We start from the raw sequence: 17,617 nt of genomic DNA, 5'->3' as shown, positions 1-17,617 counted from the left end.
TGATCCAGCCATAGCAGGACAACTACGTTATCTTGGTCCCAAGTCTTTCATGGCTTTCTTTGTCAGCAATAAAAACTTCAATGTGGCTTGGTAGCTAATAAAGTACTTCTCTATACAATGCACAATTTAGCTACGGGATTCATTGTCACAACATGTAGTTGAGCTGAGCTTCAAGAAAGATTAGACCACCAGTGTGGAACATCCAGTCCTCCAGAGGTTGATGGCTGACAATTCCTATTGTCACTGACCGTCGGTCATGGTGGCTGGGGGCTGATGGGAGATGGAGTCCCAGCAACATCTAGAGGGCCATGAGTTCCCTGCCCCTGGATTAGACAAATGCATGGAACATAGCGCTATCATTGGCTATTAGCTTAATTGTATTAGGGATGTTGGAAAAATCCATTTGTGTGTGTGGGGGGGGAGTTTGATGGGTTTTCCTGGGTTCATTTCCCAGGACTTTATTTTGGTTCCTGCTGAGGCACCTGACTCAGCCTGCTGCAAGATGGGCCAGTTTGCAGATTTTCTGGACATTTTGCATATTTTTCCCGCAAGTTCTGTAATTTCCACAAATTCAGCTGCAATTTGCACAAATAGCAAAACCGGGGGGGGGGGGGATGTGCAAAAAAATTCCCAGAGTTCAGGGGAAAGCCCTCAGCTCAGCTCACAAATACAAATTGAGCTGTTCACACTGCAGAACTCCGTTGAGTAAAAAAAAGAAAGAACTGGACTTCCCAGCGACAGACATCCCTACTACCTACTCAGTGGCAAAACACCTTTGTTGACCAGATGCTAAGGGAAGCAACAGCTCAGGATTGTTGTGTTCCTGTCCTTTTTAACAGCTTCCAAAAATCGGGCTGGTCACTTTGAAACAGAATGGACTAGACAGACATGTGATCAAATCCAGCTGGGCCCTTTATGCTCTTTACGATTAAGATGTCTGGGATCTGAAAGAGTGAATACAATAAAACTTTATTACGGTCAAAGACCAGCTCAAAAAAGGAACTACATTAAAATTATCTGCCATATATCCCCGATCAAATTATTAGACACTTCAACACAGTGTAGTACTAATGTAATGCATATCAGCCATATTAGGTGAATGGCATTACTCTCCAGACTTTGTCTTTCATCCAGCTAGGTAAGTCCGAGCTCCCTCAGCATCCTTCTTCGAACACCTATCACGGCCGCAAAAAATTTAGCGACACTATATGTAAATGTCGAATTAGTGTCAGACAACAATAAGTAGGCATATTGTTGCCCTGTACGTCCCGGAAAGCAATTAATCAGTGGGGAGATGAGTGCAGCACGAATATCTCTATAAAATATACACCACAGCAAAACGTGCTCTGTAGTTTCTATCTGTTCCATGCCACAGGGGCAGAGGTGGTCTGACCAGGGGATCTTTTTGTACCGTCCCTCCAAAACTGCCGAGGGGAGTCCATTTAGACGGGCCAAGATAAATGCCCTTCTATGTTTATGCAGTTCCAGTTGTTCAAGATAGGGTGCAGCTGTTATGATGTATCTGTAGTCCTCCCTGAGATAGTATTTTGGGACACTATTGAGGTCACTTTGTCTCTCCATATCTGCAATGCGCTGCTTGATAGTCTCCATTGCCTGTTCAAAACCCATATTTAATAAAGTCTGCAAGGAAAGCCCCAAGAAAGCTATCTCCTGTTCGGTTGACTGAATCCAATTGGATTTAAAATCGTCTTGCTAAATTAGTGGGGCAAGGCCAGTAGGAAAATATGACAGTCTAAGCCGGTACACCAGAATAGCCACCCAGACCCTAGCTTCAATTTTGATCTGGCCAGTCTCTAATCTTATCTTTGCATTGGAGACATCCCTAGGAACACCCAATATTGCCCTCAAAATTTTTGATTGTACACGTTCTAATGTTTGGGTATTTGGGAAAGGCCCCAATTGAGAGCTGTACAATAATTGCGCTAGTACTTTTGCTTGGTATAATTTGAGGGCTAAAGGGATATAGTGGTCATCTTTCATTCTCATAAATTGTGCTATTGCTGTCGAGCTTCTCTGTGCGTTTAGCACCACATATTCTCCGTGAGCCTTCCTGGAACCGTTTCCTTGGAAGACTACCCCTAACTATTTGAACTGGGAGACCTGCTCAATCTTATGATGGTTTATCATCCATGATCTGGTTTTTGGACTTTTTGCAAAAGTCATGATTTTTGTTTTTTGATAATTGATCATCAGATCTTCTTCCTCGCGGTATTCAGTCAACTTCCGCAATGCTCTTGTAAGCCCAATTGGAGTCCTTGAGATAATAGCGGCATCATCTGCATATAGTAAAGTAGTTATATGCCTCCCCGCAATTTTGAGGGCATGAAAATTGGTCTACCATTGAATACATGTAGAAGTTGAACAAAAGTGGGGCGAGAATGCAGCCTTGCTTGACCCCTTTTTTTGTTGGAACAGCCTTTGTAAGGTGGCCATGAGCACTACATCTGACCTTAAGGGAGGTGTCCTTATATAGAGTCTGAATGAGTAGGAGCAGGCGCCTATCAATGTTGGAGACCTCTAATTTCTTCCATAGTTTGAGTTTGACCCTCGAGATAGAGTCAAACGCTGCCTTAAGGTCTATAAAGGCTACATAGAGCAAGGTGACCTTGTTTGAGATATATTTCTCGATGGGATGCTGTAGTACCAAGCATTGATCTATGGTAGAGCGACTCTCCCTGAAGCCTGCCTGCTCCTCTGCCAATATCATATCCTGTTCCAGCCATGCTTTAAGCTTCCTATATAAGTGCCTGGCTTATAATTTACCGATAGTACTTAATAAACTGATGGGCCTGTAATTTGCGGGGTCATCTCTCTTTCCCTTCTTGAATATAGGAACAATAATGGCAGAGCCCCAATCTTCTGGTATCTGCCCAGTCATGTCAATATAGGAGAACAGTGATGCTAGAGCTGGGGCCCACCATTCTAAGTTATTTTTGAGCACCTCTGGAGGGATCAGATCTTCGCCTGGTGCTTTGCCCATTTTCATCTGGGCAGCTAGAACATAAATTTCTGAAGACAAGACCAGGGGCCAAGGCGGAGTATCTTCAGGGGCAATATTACAGGCCACATGGGCAGTATCAGAATCCTTGTATAATTGATGGAAATGCTTCTCCCAAGCCTTTGGATGAATATAGCAGTCTGGCAATGTTGGTCCACAAATTGGCGAGATCTTTATCAACCACCGGAACATGGTTGGATCCTTAGATTTGGCTGCTTGAATCAGTTTCGCAGAGTTCTCCTTCCAAGCCTTTTTTTTTCTTTTGTATCAGCAGCTGTTTGTAGGATTTTTTCTGTTCAAGAAGATCTTGAGCCGCCTTCAGATCAGAACTAAATTTATACTTTTGATAGGCCTTCTGTAAGCCTTTTTTTTTTTTTTTTGCTTGCACACATTCCTTATCGAACCAGGGCTTCAAGGGTGGATGGTGCCGTTGTTGAGGCACCCTTACTGTCTGAGTGAAGGCTTGTTTCAGTTCTCCGGGCTAACTCCTGATATAATTCCACCGGGCACATTATTTGGGTGTTAAGTATTAGAGATGTCCTAATGTTTTGCATGTTGTCGGGTGCAAGTAATTCCATGTCCATCCTTGGGGTCCATTGGACATGACAGTAAGCTTCCCCCTCAGGGAGTATCATAGGCATATAGCAATTGGCACTTTGTAGATAGGGGTGCGGGGCTTTCCAAGTCAATAAGATCGGGAGATGATCACTGTAAAGTTTTGGGATGACCTCCATGTCCTTCAAAAAGGGAATCAAATTTGTTGATACAATGAGATAGTCTATTTGACTCATTCTGATTCCCGCCAGATAAGTAAATTCTGCAGGATGGTCTTTCCCGAATGCACCATTAAGAGTGTGCAGGTTGAGCCTTGTAGTCAATTGATGTAGTAAGAGCCCAGAATAGTTAGATTTTATATCTTTAGATTGTCGAGTAAATGGAAAGCCATTTATGCTAGGTGTAGGTGGATAAGCTTTTTTCTGGGAATATAGGGCATGATCACTTGGACCCATCCTGGCGTTAAAGTCTCCTCCCAAAATCGCATATGTATTGGGATAGGATTGGAGCAGATCTGCTACGTATGTTTCAAATTCTGCCCAAATTTCCCCAGTCTGTAATTTCTTCTTTTGAGGGGGAAGATTTATTATCAATAGATCCCATTGATCAAAATGAGCAAGGACAGCCATTGCATGTTGTTTATTGGATGGCAACATCCTTGTGCTTATGCACAAAGATGTAGCAATTAAGATTCCTAAACCTCCTTTACAACTTCTGTGTCCTTCCCCAGAGACTGCTCCAACAGAATATGATTGAAACCCATTAAACAGCAAATTCCCCTGGATCCATGTTTCTTCTAGCAGTACAATATCTTTGGAAGAGAGATAGTGTTTTGATTCAGGGTCCTGCAGGATTCCAGCCCAGCCGTTTATATTCCATGTTGTAAGGCCAGTTTTATTTATATGCTGGTTGTTTGCATGTCATTGGAACTCAGGAGTGATACTTTCCAACTCCTGGGCACTGAAAGAGTGAAATTGCTGTGACGAACAGGGTTGGAGTCCGCCCTTTCCTGGGCCAACCCATCACAGCCCCTGGAATGTTGGGAAGGAGTCGAAGAAGAAAAAACTGTTTGAGGATGGGACAGTTGCAGGAAGACTGGGCCAGAGTGGGGAGCCGGAGGGAGGTTTGGAGTGAAAGGGAGAGAAAGCTGTAAGAATCCAGGGAAAAGTTAAGAGCTGATACAAATGTAACCAAGTTAGCTGGGAATGTGAGGCAATCTGCTCTTTTTGTGATAAAGAGAAGCCTGTAAATACATTGTTTTTTTCCCCCTTGTTCATGTTAACCCCTTTCCTAAGCCTAGTCTGTCAGGGAGCCTAGTCTATCAGGGTCCCAGCCACATACCATCATAGACACAAAGATACACCACTTGTCCATTTACCTAAGCACTTTATTCCCTTTAAGGAAAGCCTTGGGAGTGAAGAAGGCTTAAGGTGGGCAACAGGAGTCTTAGGTTACTGAGAGGTAACCTGGGAGCTGGCTCTGTCACAGCTGCATTGTTCATTTCATTTATGAATTTTCATATTCTTCAAATCTGATGACTTCTATGACTTCAGCATCAGATCAATGTCAAACTAGTTCATTCCTGTCAGAACCTAAATTTTGGTGGCTTTCTGGAGTCTCCCCCAAAGACCTTTTCCAACCCAAGATCCTTTTAATTTGAGGTGCTTGGAACTGGGGCTTTATACATATATTGTTTTTTTTTAAAGTCCTCTTCCATTAGGAACATAGGAAGTTACCTTATACTGAGTTAGACTATGGGTCCAACTAGCCCAGTATTATCAACACTGACTGGCAGCAGCTCTCTGGGATTTCAGGTAGGATTTTTTCCAGCCCTACCTGGAGATGCCGGGGATCGAACCTGGGACCTTCTGCATGCAAAGCAGGGCCTCTACCTCACTGAGTTCCAGCCCCTCCCCCATTGAGTTGCAGTTCTGCCCTTGGTGTTTTGTATCCTTGGTATTTTGGAGCTTGGTTAATTTATAGCTGGGCAAGAGGGAGCTGAGGAGGGATAGAGAGGTGCATATAGATCTCATGTTTCTAACGACACTGGTACACCAGTGGATTCACATACAGGAGGGTGACAGGCCTCTGTTGAGTACTTTGATGAGATTGAAGGCTTCTGTCTAGCAGGCAACGGTCCAGCAGGATTGCATCCTAAAACCCATAAACAAGTAACAGAATTAAAACACCAGAGTGATAACTTCATTTCCAATGTTTAAAATACAGTAACCTTCCAATATTTAAAATGTGTGCTATTAAAATGCTGGAGAGAATAGAAATATCATAACCAGACCCCTGGAAGATAATACATGCATGCCCATGGGAGTCCAGAGACTCAGTAGGCTGTCAGGGTGGAAACTGACCCAATAGAGCCCCAGAGCAGTTCTGATTCTGAGGAGGAACAGCAATCCGTGGGAGAGGAGCTCGCTCATCTCTCACAAGCACAGCAGCTGGCACAGATTCCTCCTGCCAGCATTCCTGGGATAGATAGTGACCCTGGCAGTGAGAGAGCACTGGAGGGGGGCTTGCTGGACACTCGGCGCAGATGCAGGGAGCAGCGACAGATAGAGGGCACAGAAAGGAGGTGTAGCGCTCGTTTGGCGTGCAAACAACGGTCGCGTCCCGAGGACCCAAGGGAAAGAGGGAGGATCTCTCCCTAGCCCATAAGTTCAGGGTTTTCCCATGATTCTCCTTCAAATGGGGACCAACTGCCTTATCTGGAGCTTAGGCTACTCTGCTATCTTTCCCCAGTGCTGTTCCTTGCTTTGTCGCTAGTGATTAGTATTCTGAAAGGGTCATAAAGGAATAAAGGAATAAAGTCTCGGAAAGAATTCCTTGCCATCTGTGTCCTGATTTGGCTATTGGTGGGGACTGCAAGAGGCAGCTAGGGCACTCCTGACATAGGCTTTCCACATCTTTTTTTGCCAGCAAGATAGCTGGCTTTGTACCATTTTAGGAGGCCTTGACTGCTGTGCATTGTACAGGAACTGGCTATGCCAACTTTAAATGTTCACCTATTATCATGAACTTTGTAAGCATTAGCTCAGACATTAAATAGCCATTTAGTAAAATACCATATTAGGTATTTACTCATATTTGAATATTTTGCTTGGCTGCAAATGCTATGAATGGTCTGAAACAGAACTGTAACCCAGCCAGAACAAGGCAAAACATCAGCAACAACCACCCACCATTTGTTTAATGAATTGTATAATTTGACCTTGGACAGCCCTCGTTGAATTTCATAACTGTGTGGGTGGGCTGTGTGCCAAAATGGACTGAAGGAGAGAGCTGTCCCATTCTGTGGTCCCTTGAGGCTTTCAGCGGAAGCTGGTAGCAGATCAAGGCAGGAAGAAAGAAGGACCTTGAATAGCTCCAAGTGGGTTCTGCTGGCTAGAACTCTCCCTGACTAGGACATTAGGAGGATGTTGTCTCAACAGGGAACTAAAGCCAACTGAAGCCTCATGTAGGCTGACAAGACCTGTAGTGTGGTCAGATCTACCCCTCCTGGAGGAGCTGACTGGATTGTTAAAGGCTACCTGATTTTGTAGCCTGACACATCTGTGAGGTTGGACAGGTGGAGATTTTCCAGGGACTCATCATTACAAAAGGAAGAAAGATTAAAAATATTAAGAGTTCTTTAAAGAAAACTTTATTCGTATTATATTTTTCTATATAAGACCTTTTATAGAGAGAGTTGTGGAAATTGTAATATTGAATAGCTAATCACTGAGGACTTATAGGCCTGCCAGTAGATGGTAAATAGAAAATGGGCAGAGGGGAAAAGTTCATTGGTCACATGAGTCGCCTGACCGCCCAACACAGTTTTAGTAGAGATTATGATTTGACAGTTTGCTGCTTCTGATAGTCTTAACAGGCAAAACCAATTTTCTGATACATTGTTGAGGAAAAATGAATGCACTGTTTCTATACTCAGGGGGAAACTGATGTTGAGAGAAGGAAAGGTATATGGAGATACTGCACTGTAGAGTTGGATTCTAAACAAATTCTACACTTTCCTCATGAAAGCTACATATTGACGTGATTGTGCCTACATAGGCAAGAAGTGTACTGCAGTGGTAGAACATCTTCTGATGCTTGTTCCTGGATTCGTAGAGATAGGGGAAAGCATAGGAAGCTGTCTTGTGCTGAGTTGGTCCATTGGTCCATCTAGCTTAGAATGATCTATCCTAATTGGAAGGGGCTCTCCAGGGTTTCAAATAGAAGGCTTTCCCGGCCCTATTGCAAGATGCCAAGGACTCAATCTGCTACCCTCTGCATGAAAAGCATGTACTCTACCACTGAGCTACCCAAACCAGGTGTGTCAGCTGTTCAAGGCAATATCTATAAACTGGCCATATACAGTATTAGTTTGGGGAAAGATGCAAATAATGAAGTTGGAGATTTTCACAGCGTTCGTAGTGTCATGACATATTCATTGGTAAACATATATTTTCCCCCATTCATACTCACTTCCCTCCCTCTCAACACAGACGTGCTTGTGTCATTCGAGGCCAGGTAGTAGCGGTAGATGGAACCCCTCTAGTTGGGGTGAATGTGAGTTTCCAACACCACAGCGACTACGGATATACCATCAGCCGACAGGATGGAAGGTAAGCGAAGATTTGTTCTGTGTCATCTGGTAATTTTGGACTTCATTTCAGGAAAATACTCAGTTAATTCAGTTGCTGTGGAAACTGCTGCAAGCCAAAAAAATATAGAAGAAGCTGTCAACCAATTAAATAATTAAAATTGGATGGCTCATCTGCCCTGCAACTGATTGATTAATTGATTAAATATAAATGAATTTACAATTACCCAAACCATTCTGAGATATTGACGCAAGTATGACATAACTTAACCACTGAAAGGAACAAAAGCTACCAGTTTTTAGGAAGGAAAACATATCTCTAATATTTTATGTTTTCTTTTCCATAATGCAATCATAAACACATCTGAGCAAATATAGATTAAAACAGGAGTGAGCAACTTATGGTCCCCCAGAGGTTTTGAGCTACAACTCCCATCAGCCCTAGCCAGCATGGGGATCGTGGGAGTTGTAGACCAAAACATCTGGATAGCCACAAGCTGCCCATCCCTAGATTTAAAAAAGTAAACATGATGCAATCCATGAATTAAAATCTGCCCTTACTGATTAAAATGGGACCTACTGATGAATCAATTTAATTAAAACCTGCAAAAGTAGAAAAAGCTCATATTCATAGTTTCATGATATGATTTCCCTTTACTGCATCAGCAACGTAAATTCTATAAAACTGCAAGTAAATAATACATTGCAGTGTCAAACCTTGTAAGTAATGGAGCTAATATGTATTCCATATTTTGGGGGTGCTTTTAAAATGCCAGAGATGGACATTATCTAATTATGATTCTGATTTACCTGTCTCTTGACAAAGCTGTAGCATTTAAATGTTATATATACATCCTGTGTAACATTTGCAGAATATGATGGAATATGCATAATGAAGTCTGACTCTCTATCACAGTTGGTTACCATCAAAGAGTTCCAAAAGAGTTACATCCAATAATGGACTGAAGTATCTATTTACAGTCCTTACGATACATGACTGTAGATGTTAAAGTGCTATGATAATAAGCCATATTGCTTCCTCTGTGTCAGGATTCCTTTTGCCCTCACTGAACTTCAAATCCAAATCAAACACAGACAAGAGGCTTCAGTCTACAGCTTTTAATCCATTACCACAAAGGGTCATACAGATGCAAATTCTCAGTGACTCTCAGTCTGCAAGGAAATGCCTTTAGGGGGTTCAAAGGGTAGCTACAAAAGTTGCCCACCCTTTGAAAGAAAGGCGGTCTCACTAGCCTAACTTAAGGGGTAGGAGAAGGTCTCTCTCTCTCTCTCTCTCTCTCTCTCTCTCTCTCTCTCTCTCGTGAGGCTTCTAAGTGCCACTGTTCATGCAGGGCCAATCCAAGTTCCGCCCCGGCCTTCTCTCTCTTGGTTCTGCATTTGCGCCTGGCATCTGTTAATTCAGACTCCCCAAACCCCGCCTCTCCCTGTTCACTATCTCTCACCGGGGGAGAGGGAGGTGAAGAGAGACCCTCCTCCTCCAGCTGGACCTTTGAAACCTGAGGTGCCTGCCTAGCCATGTCTGGACTAGCCTGGGAACAGACCTCCCCCATGTCTGGCAGTTCTTCTTCAGAATCTGAACTACTATCCCACTCCCTGTGCTCAGAAACACTCCTGACACTCCTGACATCATAATATAATGTTATGCCCCCTGCCTCTTCTGGAATACAGAGAGCTCTCTTATGTCACAAGCTACTGGCTCAGGAATAAATACATCTAGGGCCTGCAGCAAAACTTTGGAGTGAGGAGTGCTGCTGTTCGGGATTCCACCCACTAACTCCATTCTGCTCCCTTTCTCCCTATCACCTGCACCTAGTTTTCTATCCCCCCGCAGCTGTCAATCAGCATTCCATGCCCACTGACCATGCTCACCCTTCATTGGGTTGTTTGGGGGATTCCTCCTTCCAGGGCCAGCATCAAGGTTAGGTATGGTCGGGTACCTGCCAAGGGTTCACACTGTAACAGGGGCCCACTGACAAGAGCCCCCTAGAGTTGCTCCTCCTCTTCACCACTGCAACCTGCTTGTTCACCTGCCTCTTGTTCTGGCCCAGACAATGGTGGTAGTGAGGAGAGGCAGCAGTAGATGCCGCTACCTGCTTGCTCACTGGCTCTCTGCCTGTCAAGCAAGCAAGTAAGTGGGTGCACAGGTGAGAAAGAGGATGAGGAGCAATAGCAGATGGTGACAATGGCTGCAAGAAGGCAGACTTGCTGTCCATACTCTCTGCAACTGTGTGTGTGTGTGTTTTAATGCTGCATTTATACTACTTTATTTTTGTTGTTATTAGGTTGATTCCAGCCTTCATAGAATCATAGGGTTGGAAGGGGCCTACAAGACCATCAAGTCCAACCCCCTGCTCAATGCAGGAAGTCTGATTCCCAGGCAGTCTCCCATCCAAGTACTAACCAAGGCTGACCCTGCTTAGCTTCCGTGATTAGATTAGATCAGGCACATCCAGCCCTTAGACATACTTAGGCTAGACCCATTGAAATCAATGGGACTTAAGTGAGTCACAAATAACTTAAGTTCCATTGATTTCAGTGGCTCTACTCAAGGCATAACTAAGTCTGGATGCAACCCACGGAATATTACATGGCTTTATTTCTTGTAGTAAGCTGCCCCGAGAACTTTGTTGTATAGCAGCCTATAAAGACTAAAAATACATGAACAAAATGCAGGGAGAACTTGGTGGCAATACTGATTTAAATGTGTCTGGGCAATGCTTGTATATTTTGTACATTGGTGTTAAATAAAAAAGATTAATAGTCAAGTCCCAGGGCATAGTCTGAAGGCACATGAGGTAGCCACCTTGCTGAAGCTAAGCAGGTCTGGGTCTGCTCAGTGCTTGGAGGGGAGACCACCCGGGAACCGCATGTAGCCACCTCGAGTTTCACAGTGGAATAAAGGAGGGATATAAATGCAATAATAAATAAATAAACAATAAAAAGGTAAAGGTAAAGGTGTCCCCAACCAGTCGTGTCCGACTCTAGGGTGCGGTGCTCATCCCCGTTTCTAAGCCGAAGAGCCAGCGCTGTCCGAAGACGCTTCCGTGGTCATGTGGCCGGCATGACTGAACACCGAGGTGCATGGGATGCTGTTACCTTTCCCGCCGAGGCGGTGCCTATTTATCTACTTGCAATTTCTTGCTTTCGAACTGCTAGGTTGGCAGAAGCTGGGATTGAAGACGGGAGCTCACTCCGTCACGCAGGACTCGGGTCTCGAACCACTGTCCTGCCGACCTTCCGGTCTGCAGTTCAGCGTCTTAACTTTAAAACATTGCAGCTAGATGGGAGAGGAATAGTAACACTGAAGCTGCTTAACTCAAAGGTCAAGTTGGAAACATGGGCTTTCAAATGGGTATTTCTGAAGTTGTATGTGATCAGAGTAAGATAAAATGTTGTGTTTTGTCTTTTCAGTTTTGACCTCGTGGCTCTTGGAGGCATCTCGGTCACCCTGGTGTTTGACAGGTCTCCTTTTCTTTCTGTGAAAAGGACACTTTGGTTGTCCTGGAACAGGTTTATTGTGGTAGACAAAGTAGTCATGCAAAGAATAGAGGTGGAACCACCAACCTGTGACATCAGTAACTTTATCAGCCCAAATCCTATCGTCCTCCCTTTTCCTCTGACATCATTTGGAGGATCATGTCCAGAAAGGGGAACAATCATACCAGAGCTACAGGTAAGAAAGGTGGAAACAGAGTCATATTATTGATAGGATCATAGCAAATCGTTGGAGGACATTTGAATTGATAAATATTTTTGATACACATTAGATAGGTTTGTTATGAATTATTGTGAGAGTAGCTTTGATAAACGTCTGATGTTATGTGCTATTTACTTAGCAAGTGTGTGCGTAAGGAATGATTGGTGCATCTGCAGCTAAAGCGATCGTGTGTTAGGCAAATGTGAAGAGTCCTACTGGAGCAAACTGAAGATCTAACTTGCCTAGCATCATGTTTCCAGCAATCCCTAATCAGAGTTTTTGAGAAGTCCACAAGAAGTGTGTGAAAGCAATAGCTCTGCCCCACTATTGCCCCCACCTTCAGGAACTAGCGTTGATTGGCATACAGCTTCCAAACAGGGAAGTTCTGGTTAGCAATCAAGACTAGAAGCCATTGATAAAACTTTGTCTAAACTACTTTTAAGGCTATTGAAGTCAGTGGCCATCACCACGTCTTATAACAATGAATTCCATGTATATTAACACTAGACGGCTGCTAGAAATTAGTCTGGAGTGGGAAACAATCATGCATGATTATGATGTACTTATTGAGTTTTGTGCCTTCCTGCTCTTTGAGAGAGTGGTAAGATCTGGGCATTGAGTAAGGATGCCAGATGCATGATAGAGATGGCAGCTGAAAACTCAGTGGGAAGGAAGGAGGAACTCAGAAACAGTAACGTTCCTGAAAATTCCCTGAGCACCACACATTTCATATGCTGAAATTGCAAACTCTGTCAAGTCTCCATTGACTTGTGCCTGAGCTTGCTTGCTTATTTATTTACAAGATCTATATACTGCTCTACATCCAATAGGATTCCCGAGTGCTGAACAACGAAAGAAAGAAAACAGAATCAATATACAGAATTAAAATATTTAAAATCAGATTATAACAATAGAACCATGGTTAGTTAATCAGGGAAGACTTGTTTAAACAAAAATGTCCTCAACAAACACCAAAAACAAAACAATGTTGCTGCCTGCCGGACATCAATAGGCAGGGAGTTCCACAGACAGGGAGCCAGTACACCTGGACTGCCTCTTCTGATGGCCTTAGTGACTAGGCAGGCTAGTAAGGGAGAAGGCACTCTCTCAGAAAAACTGGTCCCAAGTTGGTTAGGGCTTTATAACATAAAGGGCTTTATAACTTAAACCTGCCCCGGTAGTCGATAGACAGGAGTGCAGTTCTCTCGGCAAAGGAATGACATGCTGAAAAGGGACAGCTCCTAACAACAGCTGAGGTGCTGCATTCTGTACTAGCTGACGCTCCCAGACCAGTGTTAAGGGCAGCCCCACGTAGAGTGCATTGCAGTAATCTAGCCTTTCCATTCTGGGTTTCAGTCAGAACCAGCCAGAACTCTAGAGGAGCTATCCAACATGCTGAACCTAGTTTGGGGATAGGGTTCAGCACCTTGAACAGCTCCTTTAGAGTTCTGGCTGGTTCTGACTGAAACCTAGAATGGATGTATACCCCCACCACAGTTGGAGCCACCGGCCTCCACTGGACTTGAAGTTATTAGCACCACTGTACCATCACAACCATGCTATCCCGAGCATAATGGATTGTGGAAGAAGCTCCTTTTCACTGAACATATTAGCTGGTTGTGAGAAGCTGTCTCAGCATTTGTGGCCAAAGTCCTCCACCTCGTTTGACATTGTAGTGATGCTTATGCACCTGGGCAATGCGTGAGCTAAGCCACCAAAGAAGCCTGATGGAGTTTTCTCTGACATGATTTGCTGCAACATTAACATAGGCCATCCTTTTTCAGGTGGTCCAGGAGGATATACCCATCCCTTCCAGCTTTGTGAAGCTCAGTTACTTGAGCAGCCGAACATCAGGATATAAAACCTTGCTGCGTATTATTCTGACACATTCTACCATCCCGCCCGGAATGACAAAAGTACATCTTACCATTACCATTGAAGGGAGGCTGGCTCAGAAATGGTTTCCTGCTGCTACTAACCTGGTCTATACCTTTGCTTGGAATAAGACCGATATTTATGGCCAAAAAGTCTCTGGCTTGGCAGAAGCAATGGGTATGCCTCTTTGAAATTATTATAATAATTAGCAATGTGGATACATTACACATATAACAGGCATTTCTGAATATGTCTATTTAATCTGACTTACCTGGTGTGTGCAAGTTTTTCTGTTCCTGTAAGCCGATGCAATATTAAGGATGGATATATTTTATGGTCACAATCACCATTCTCATCACTCCCTTTCATAGAGGGGTGGGCAGCTTCTGGCCCTCCAGATGTTTTGGCCTACAACTGGCATCAGCCCTAGCCAGCATTGCCAATGGTTAGGGATGATGGGAGGTGTAGGCCAAAGCATCTGGAAGGCCGCAAGTTGCCCACCCCTGCTATAATAGCAAACTTATGTGGTGAGTGCCAACTGGATTGGAGCTGAAATAGAGCTACTGAGAAACAAGAGGGATGTATCCTTTTAAACATTACATTTTTATTTCCCTTTTTAATATATGTACATGGATTTGTATACATCCATAGCAGTGTATACATATGAAATGTATCAACTTTCTATCAGTTATACATAGGCATCAACAAAAGCAGATGAAATATCCGAATAAGTATCCATTTGAAGGTGGCATCGATATACCACCCATTTAAATATTGAAAGCATTGTAAAGTCCCCAAGGCATTGCATTACTGGAGCTGAGTGTTTATCTTTCCAGTGCTGTAATATAATTCTTTTAGCTGTCAAAAGGGTGTGGAAAACCCATTTACACTGACCATTTATTAATTTCCATGAAGCAGGTCAATAATTTAAAACAGCGTGTACATCAGTGAATATTAAAGACTGTTCTGGTACAAAATTTGTCTGTGTAATAACCTCCCCCCAAAAAGAAGCAACTATTCGACACTGCCAAAACATATGTTTAAAAGAAGCATTAGATGCATTGCACCACCAGCATTTAGTTCACTTAGACTATCCCTTATTAAAGAGACATTGCAGTGTACAATAGACATGAAACAAATGTTTTTTGCTGAATAAGATGCAGCCTGAGATCCATAGATGTGACAGGCAGATGTCAAAGCAGTGGTCCACTAATTAGGCATGTTGTGGTGGTGCCCACAGCGGTTTCTCAAATTGCCAAAGGTCAAAAAAGGCTGGGGACCCCGACCTAAAGGTGGTGGTGGGGAAAGCAGCCCAACAAAGACTGAGGATGTTCAGTAGCCACAGAATGCCAAATGCCCATTGGAAAAGAAGAATGGAATACTGGGTGGGAGGAGTGGAATGCTCTGCTTGAGCTTTTTAGAGCTTACTCTGTCCTGGAGGAGGGCGTGGCTGGTTGGCAGGAACACTGAACAGGAGCTCTCCTGCAAGAGGGGGAGGATACACACTTGGTTGCACTTGTTCCATCTAATAGCGAACTTGGGAGTTTGAGTGTTGTGGGGGACAGGGGGACAAGGCCACCCAAAAAAGCCCCAAGCCAGTGGTTTCTACACCCTTGGGGAACCCTTAGATATGCAGAATGGAATAAATGTGTAAATTAAAACAAGGCATTTAAAAATACAAATCAGCTTAACACGGACCTGTGAGCTCCCAAACTTACAGGATGTGGGTGGCAGATGAGCTGCGGACAGGGGGCGGAGAAAGAGAGAGAGAGAGAGAGAGAGAAGCAGAATGTGGTGATGTCATGGAGCCAATTAGATTTGGTTCTGTGCTGCCATCAGTGAGTGCAATGGAAGCTAAATTACTCTCCTTGAGAAGCCTTGACCCATCTCACCGTGCAAATATTTGTACCCTTTCAAACATGCCCAGAAAATCAATATCTCGCTCGCTCGCTCTCAATCTCTCTCTCTCTCTCTCTCTCTCGCTCTCTCGCTCTCGCTCTCTCTCTCTCTCTCTCTCACACACACACACACACACACACACACTGTGAGCCATAAAAATGTTTGTGAAATACATCCTGCTGGTTTAGCTTTGTTTTCTTTCCAGCAGGTAGTGACTACTTTTGATGCAGTATGAGGAAAAACCTAACTGACTGGCACATAAAGGGGGGAATAGGCCACCGGGGAGGATAAAAGCCCAGTCAGTGCAGCTTAGTCTTTCCTGCTCCATCTGGATTCCTGTCAATGGGAGTCATTCCTGATCCTGCCCTGACTTGGAAGCCAATTCTCTCTTACTTTATTCTAAAGCTAAATATGATACCAACATTAATTTTGGAAAGGAAATTGGCCCATGTCTCATGTGCTGCTTGTGTATGTTTTTGTGTCATAGGAAAAACTGGGAATCTTGTACATACCTCATTGGGTCTCATTCAAGTTTCAGCCAGAAAGAAATGTATCCCTGTGCTGCTCTTAAGAACACTAGAACAGCCATGCTGGATCAGACCAAGAGTCCATCTAGTCCAGCATTCTGTTCACACAGTGGCCGACCAGGAGCAAGCAAGACATAAATACAACAGCAGTGTTCTGCTCATGTTCCCAAGCAATGGGCATACAGAGGCATATTGCCAATGATAATGGAGGTATAATTTATAACCTTCATTACCAGTAGCCATTGATAGCTTTATCTCCCATTTATTTATTTATTTATTTATTTATTTATTTATTTATTACATTTCTCGCCCTTAGAGGAGGACCTTAGCTGTTGAACATAGTGTATGAGTAGGTTCCATGGATTTCTCTAATCTTCTTTTAAAGCCATCCAAAGCGGTGGCCATCAGTACATCTTGCAGTAGCAAATTCCATAGTTAAATGATGTGCTGCATATAGAAGCACTTCTGTTTATCTGTCCTGAATCTCCCACCATTCAGCTTCATTGGATCTAGTATTATGGTGGGGGGGACCTCTCCCTACCCATTTTCTCCATCCCATGCATAATTTTACACACTTCTATCATCTCTTCCCTTACTCACCTTTCTTTCTAAGCTAAAGTGGCCCAAATATTGTAACCTTTCCTTGTGGGGGAATTGTTCTAGCCCCTTGATCATTTTGATTGCGGTTTGGTTGCCCTTCCTCTTGGGTGAAAAAAACATAGCCAGTTCTTCAAAAGACTGATGTTTTGCAAGAAACATCCCTCTCTTGACGTCTTGTAAGCTAACAGATGCCAAAAGGTATGAAGTCGCCAGCTTATGCCTTAGCATTATCAAGATCTTGTGCTTTTTTCGTTGAAACTCATATCTCTGCTACCATGACTGCTATAATGAAAACTAACGTTGGTTGACTCCACCTCTTGCCTGTTGTAACAATGGGTTCAATATAAATGATGTCTTCCATCATTTTTGTATTGTATTTTTGCATTTCTATTATGGCCTGTGGCCAATATGTAAACAGAACTGAATTGTTCTTAAGCTACGTTCAGGCAGATGTCTCAGTATAAGAGGTGCACTGCTCCCCTTCTTATTACCACCCCCAATTTCTTATTTCCTTGTTGAACATCCCTGCATGTTCTACCTCTGGAGTGCATTTGTGCCTGGGTATCCAACCGCCAAACGTCAGATGCAATCCACTTGGGTTAACTCTTCTATATGGCAGTCAAGACTACCAACATCTGAAAAACATGTTTTACCCTGTTGGTCCCTCAGGCATCTATGCACACCTCTTTGTGCATGCCACAGAGATGATGAAAATAATAAATTGGGCAGAATACTGCCATCTGGGGAAGGCTGTAAAAAGTTTCATAGTACCTTTTGAAATGTTAACTAGAGGAAACCAGGGAAGGAAGAGGGACAAAGGTGACTTTAAAAAA

The 17,617-nt window shown here is 43.5% G+C and overlaps 1 protein-coding gene across 2 annotated transcripts in view; it reads left to right on the top strand.

The window, feature by feature from the left end:
• TENM1 (teneurin transmembrane protein 1) overlaps nucleotides 1-17,617 on the top strand; it is a 438,805-nt gene that overhangs the window by 298,944 nt on the left and 122,244 nt on the right. For both annotated transcript variants that reach the window (XM_084814084.1, XM_084814083.1), the window contains exons 15-17: nucleotides 8,068-8,187; nucleotides 11,598-11,859; nucleotides 13,668-13,935. In XM_084814084.1, the coding sequence (XP_084670210.1) occupies nucleotides 8,068-8,187; nucleotides 11,598-11,859; nucleotides 13,668-13,935 (650 nt within the window). The remainder of the gene's footprint in view (nucleotides 1-8,067; nucleotides 8,188-11,597; nucleotides 11,860-13,667; nucleotides 13,936-17,617) is intronic.

Source organism: Heloderma suspectum, chromosome 9 (assembly GCF_057233095.1).
Source record: "Heloderma suspectum isolate Gila_16-S chromosome 9, 16-S_ref, whole genome shotgun sequence".
In the NCBI taxonomy this organism is placed as follows: domain Eukaryota; kingdom Metazoa; phylum Chordata; class Lepidosauria; order Squamata; family Helodermatidae; genus Heloderma; species Heloderma suspectum.
The sequence above is the reverse complement of the archived record's forward strand: the minus strand, read 5'-3'. Positions and strand labels throughout refer to the sequence as shown.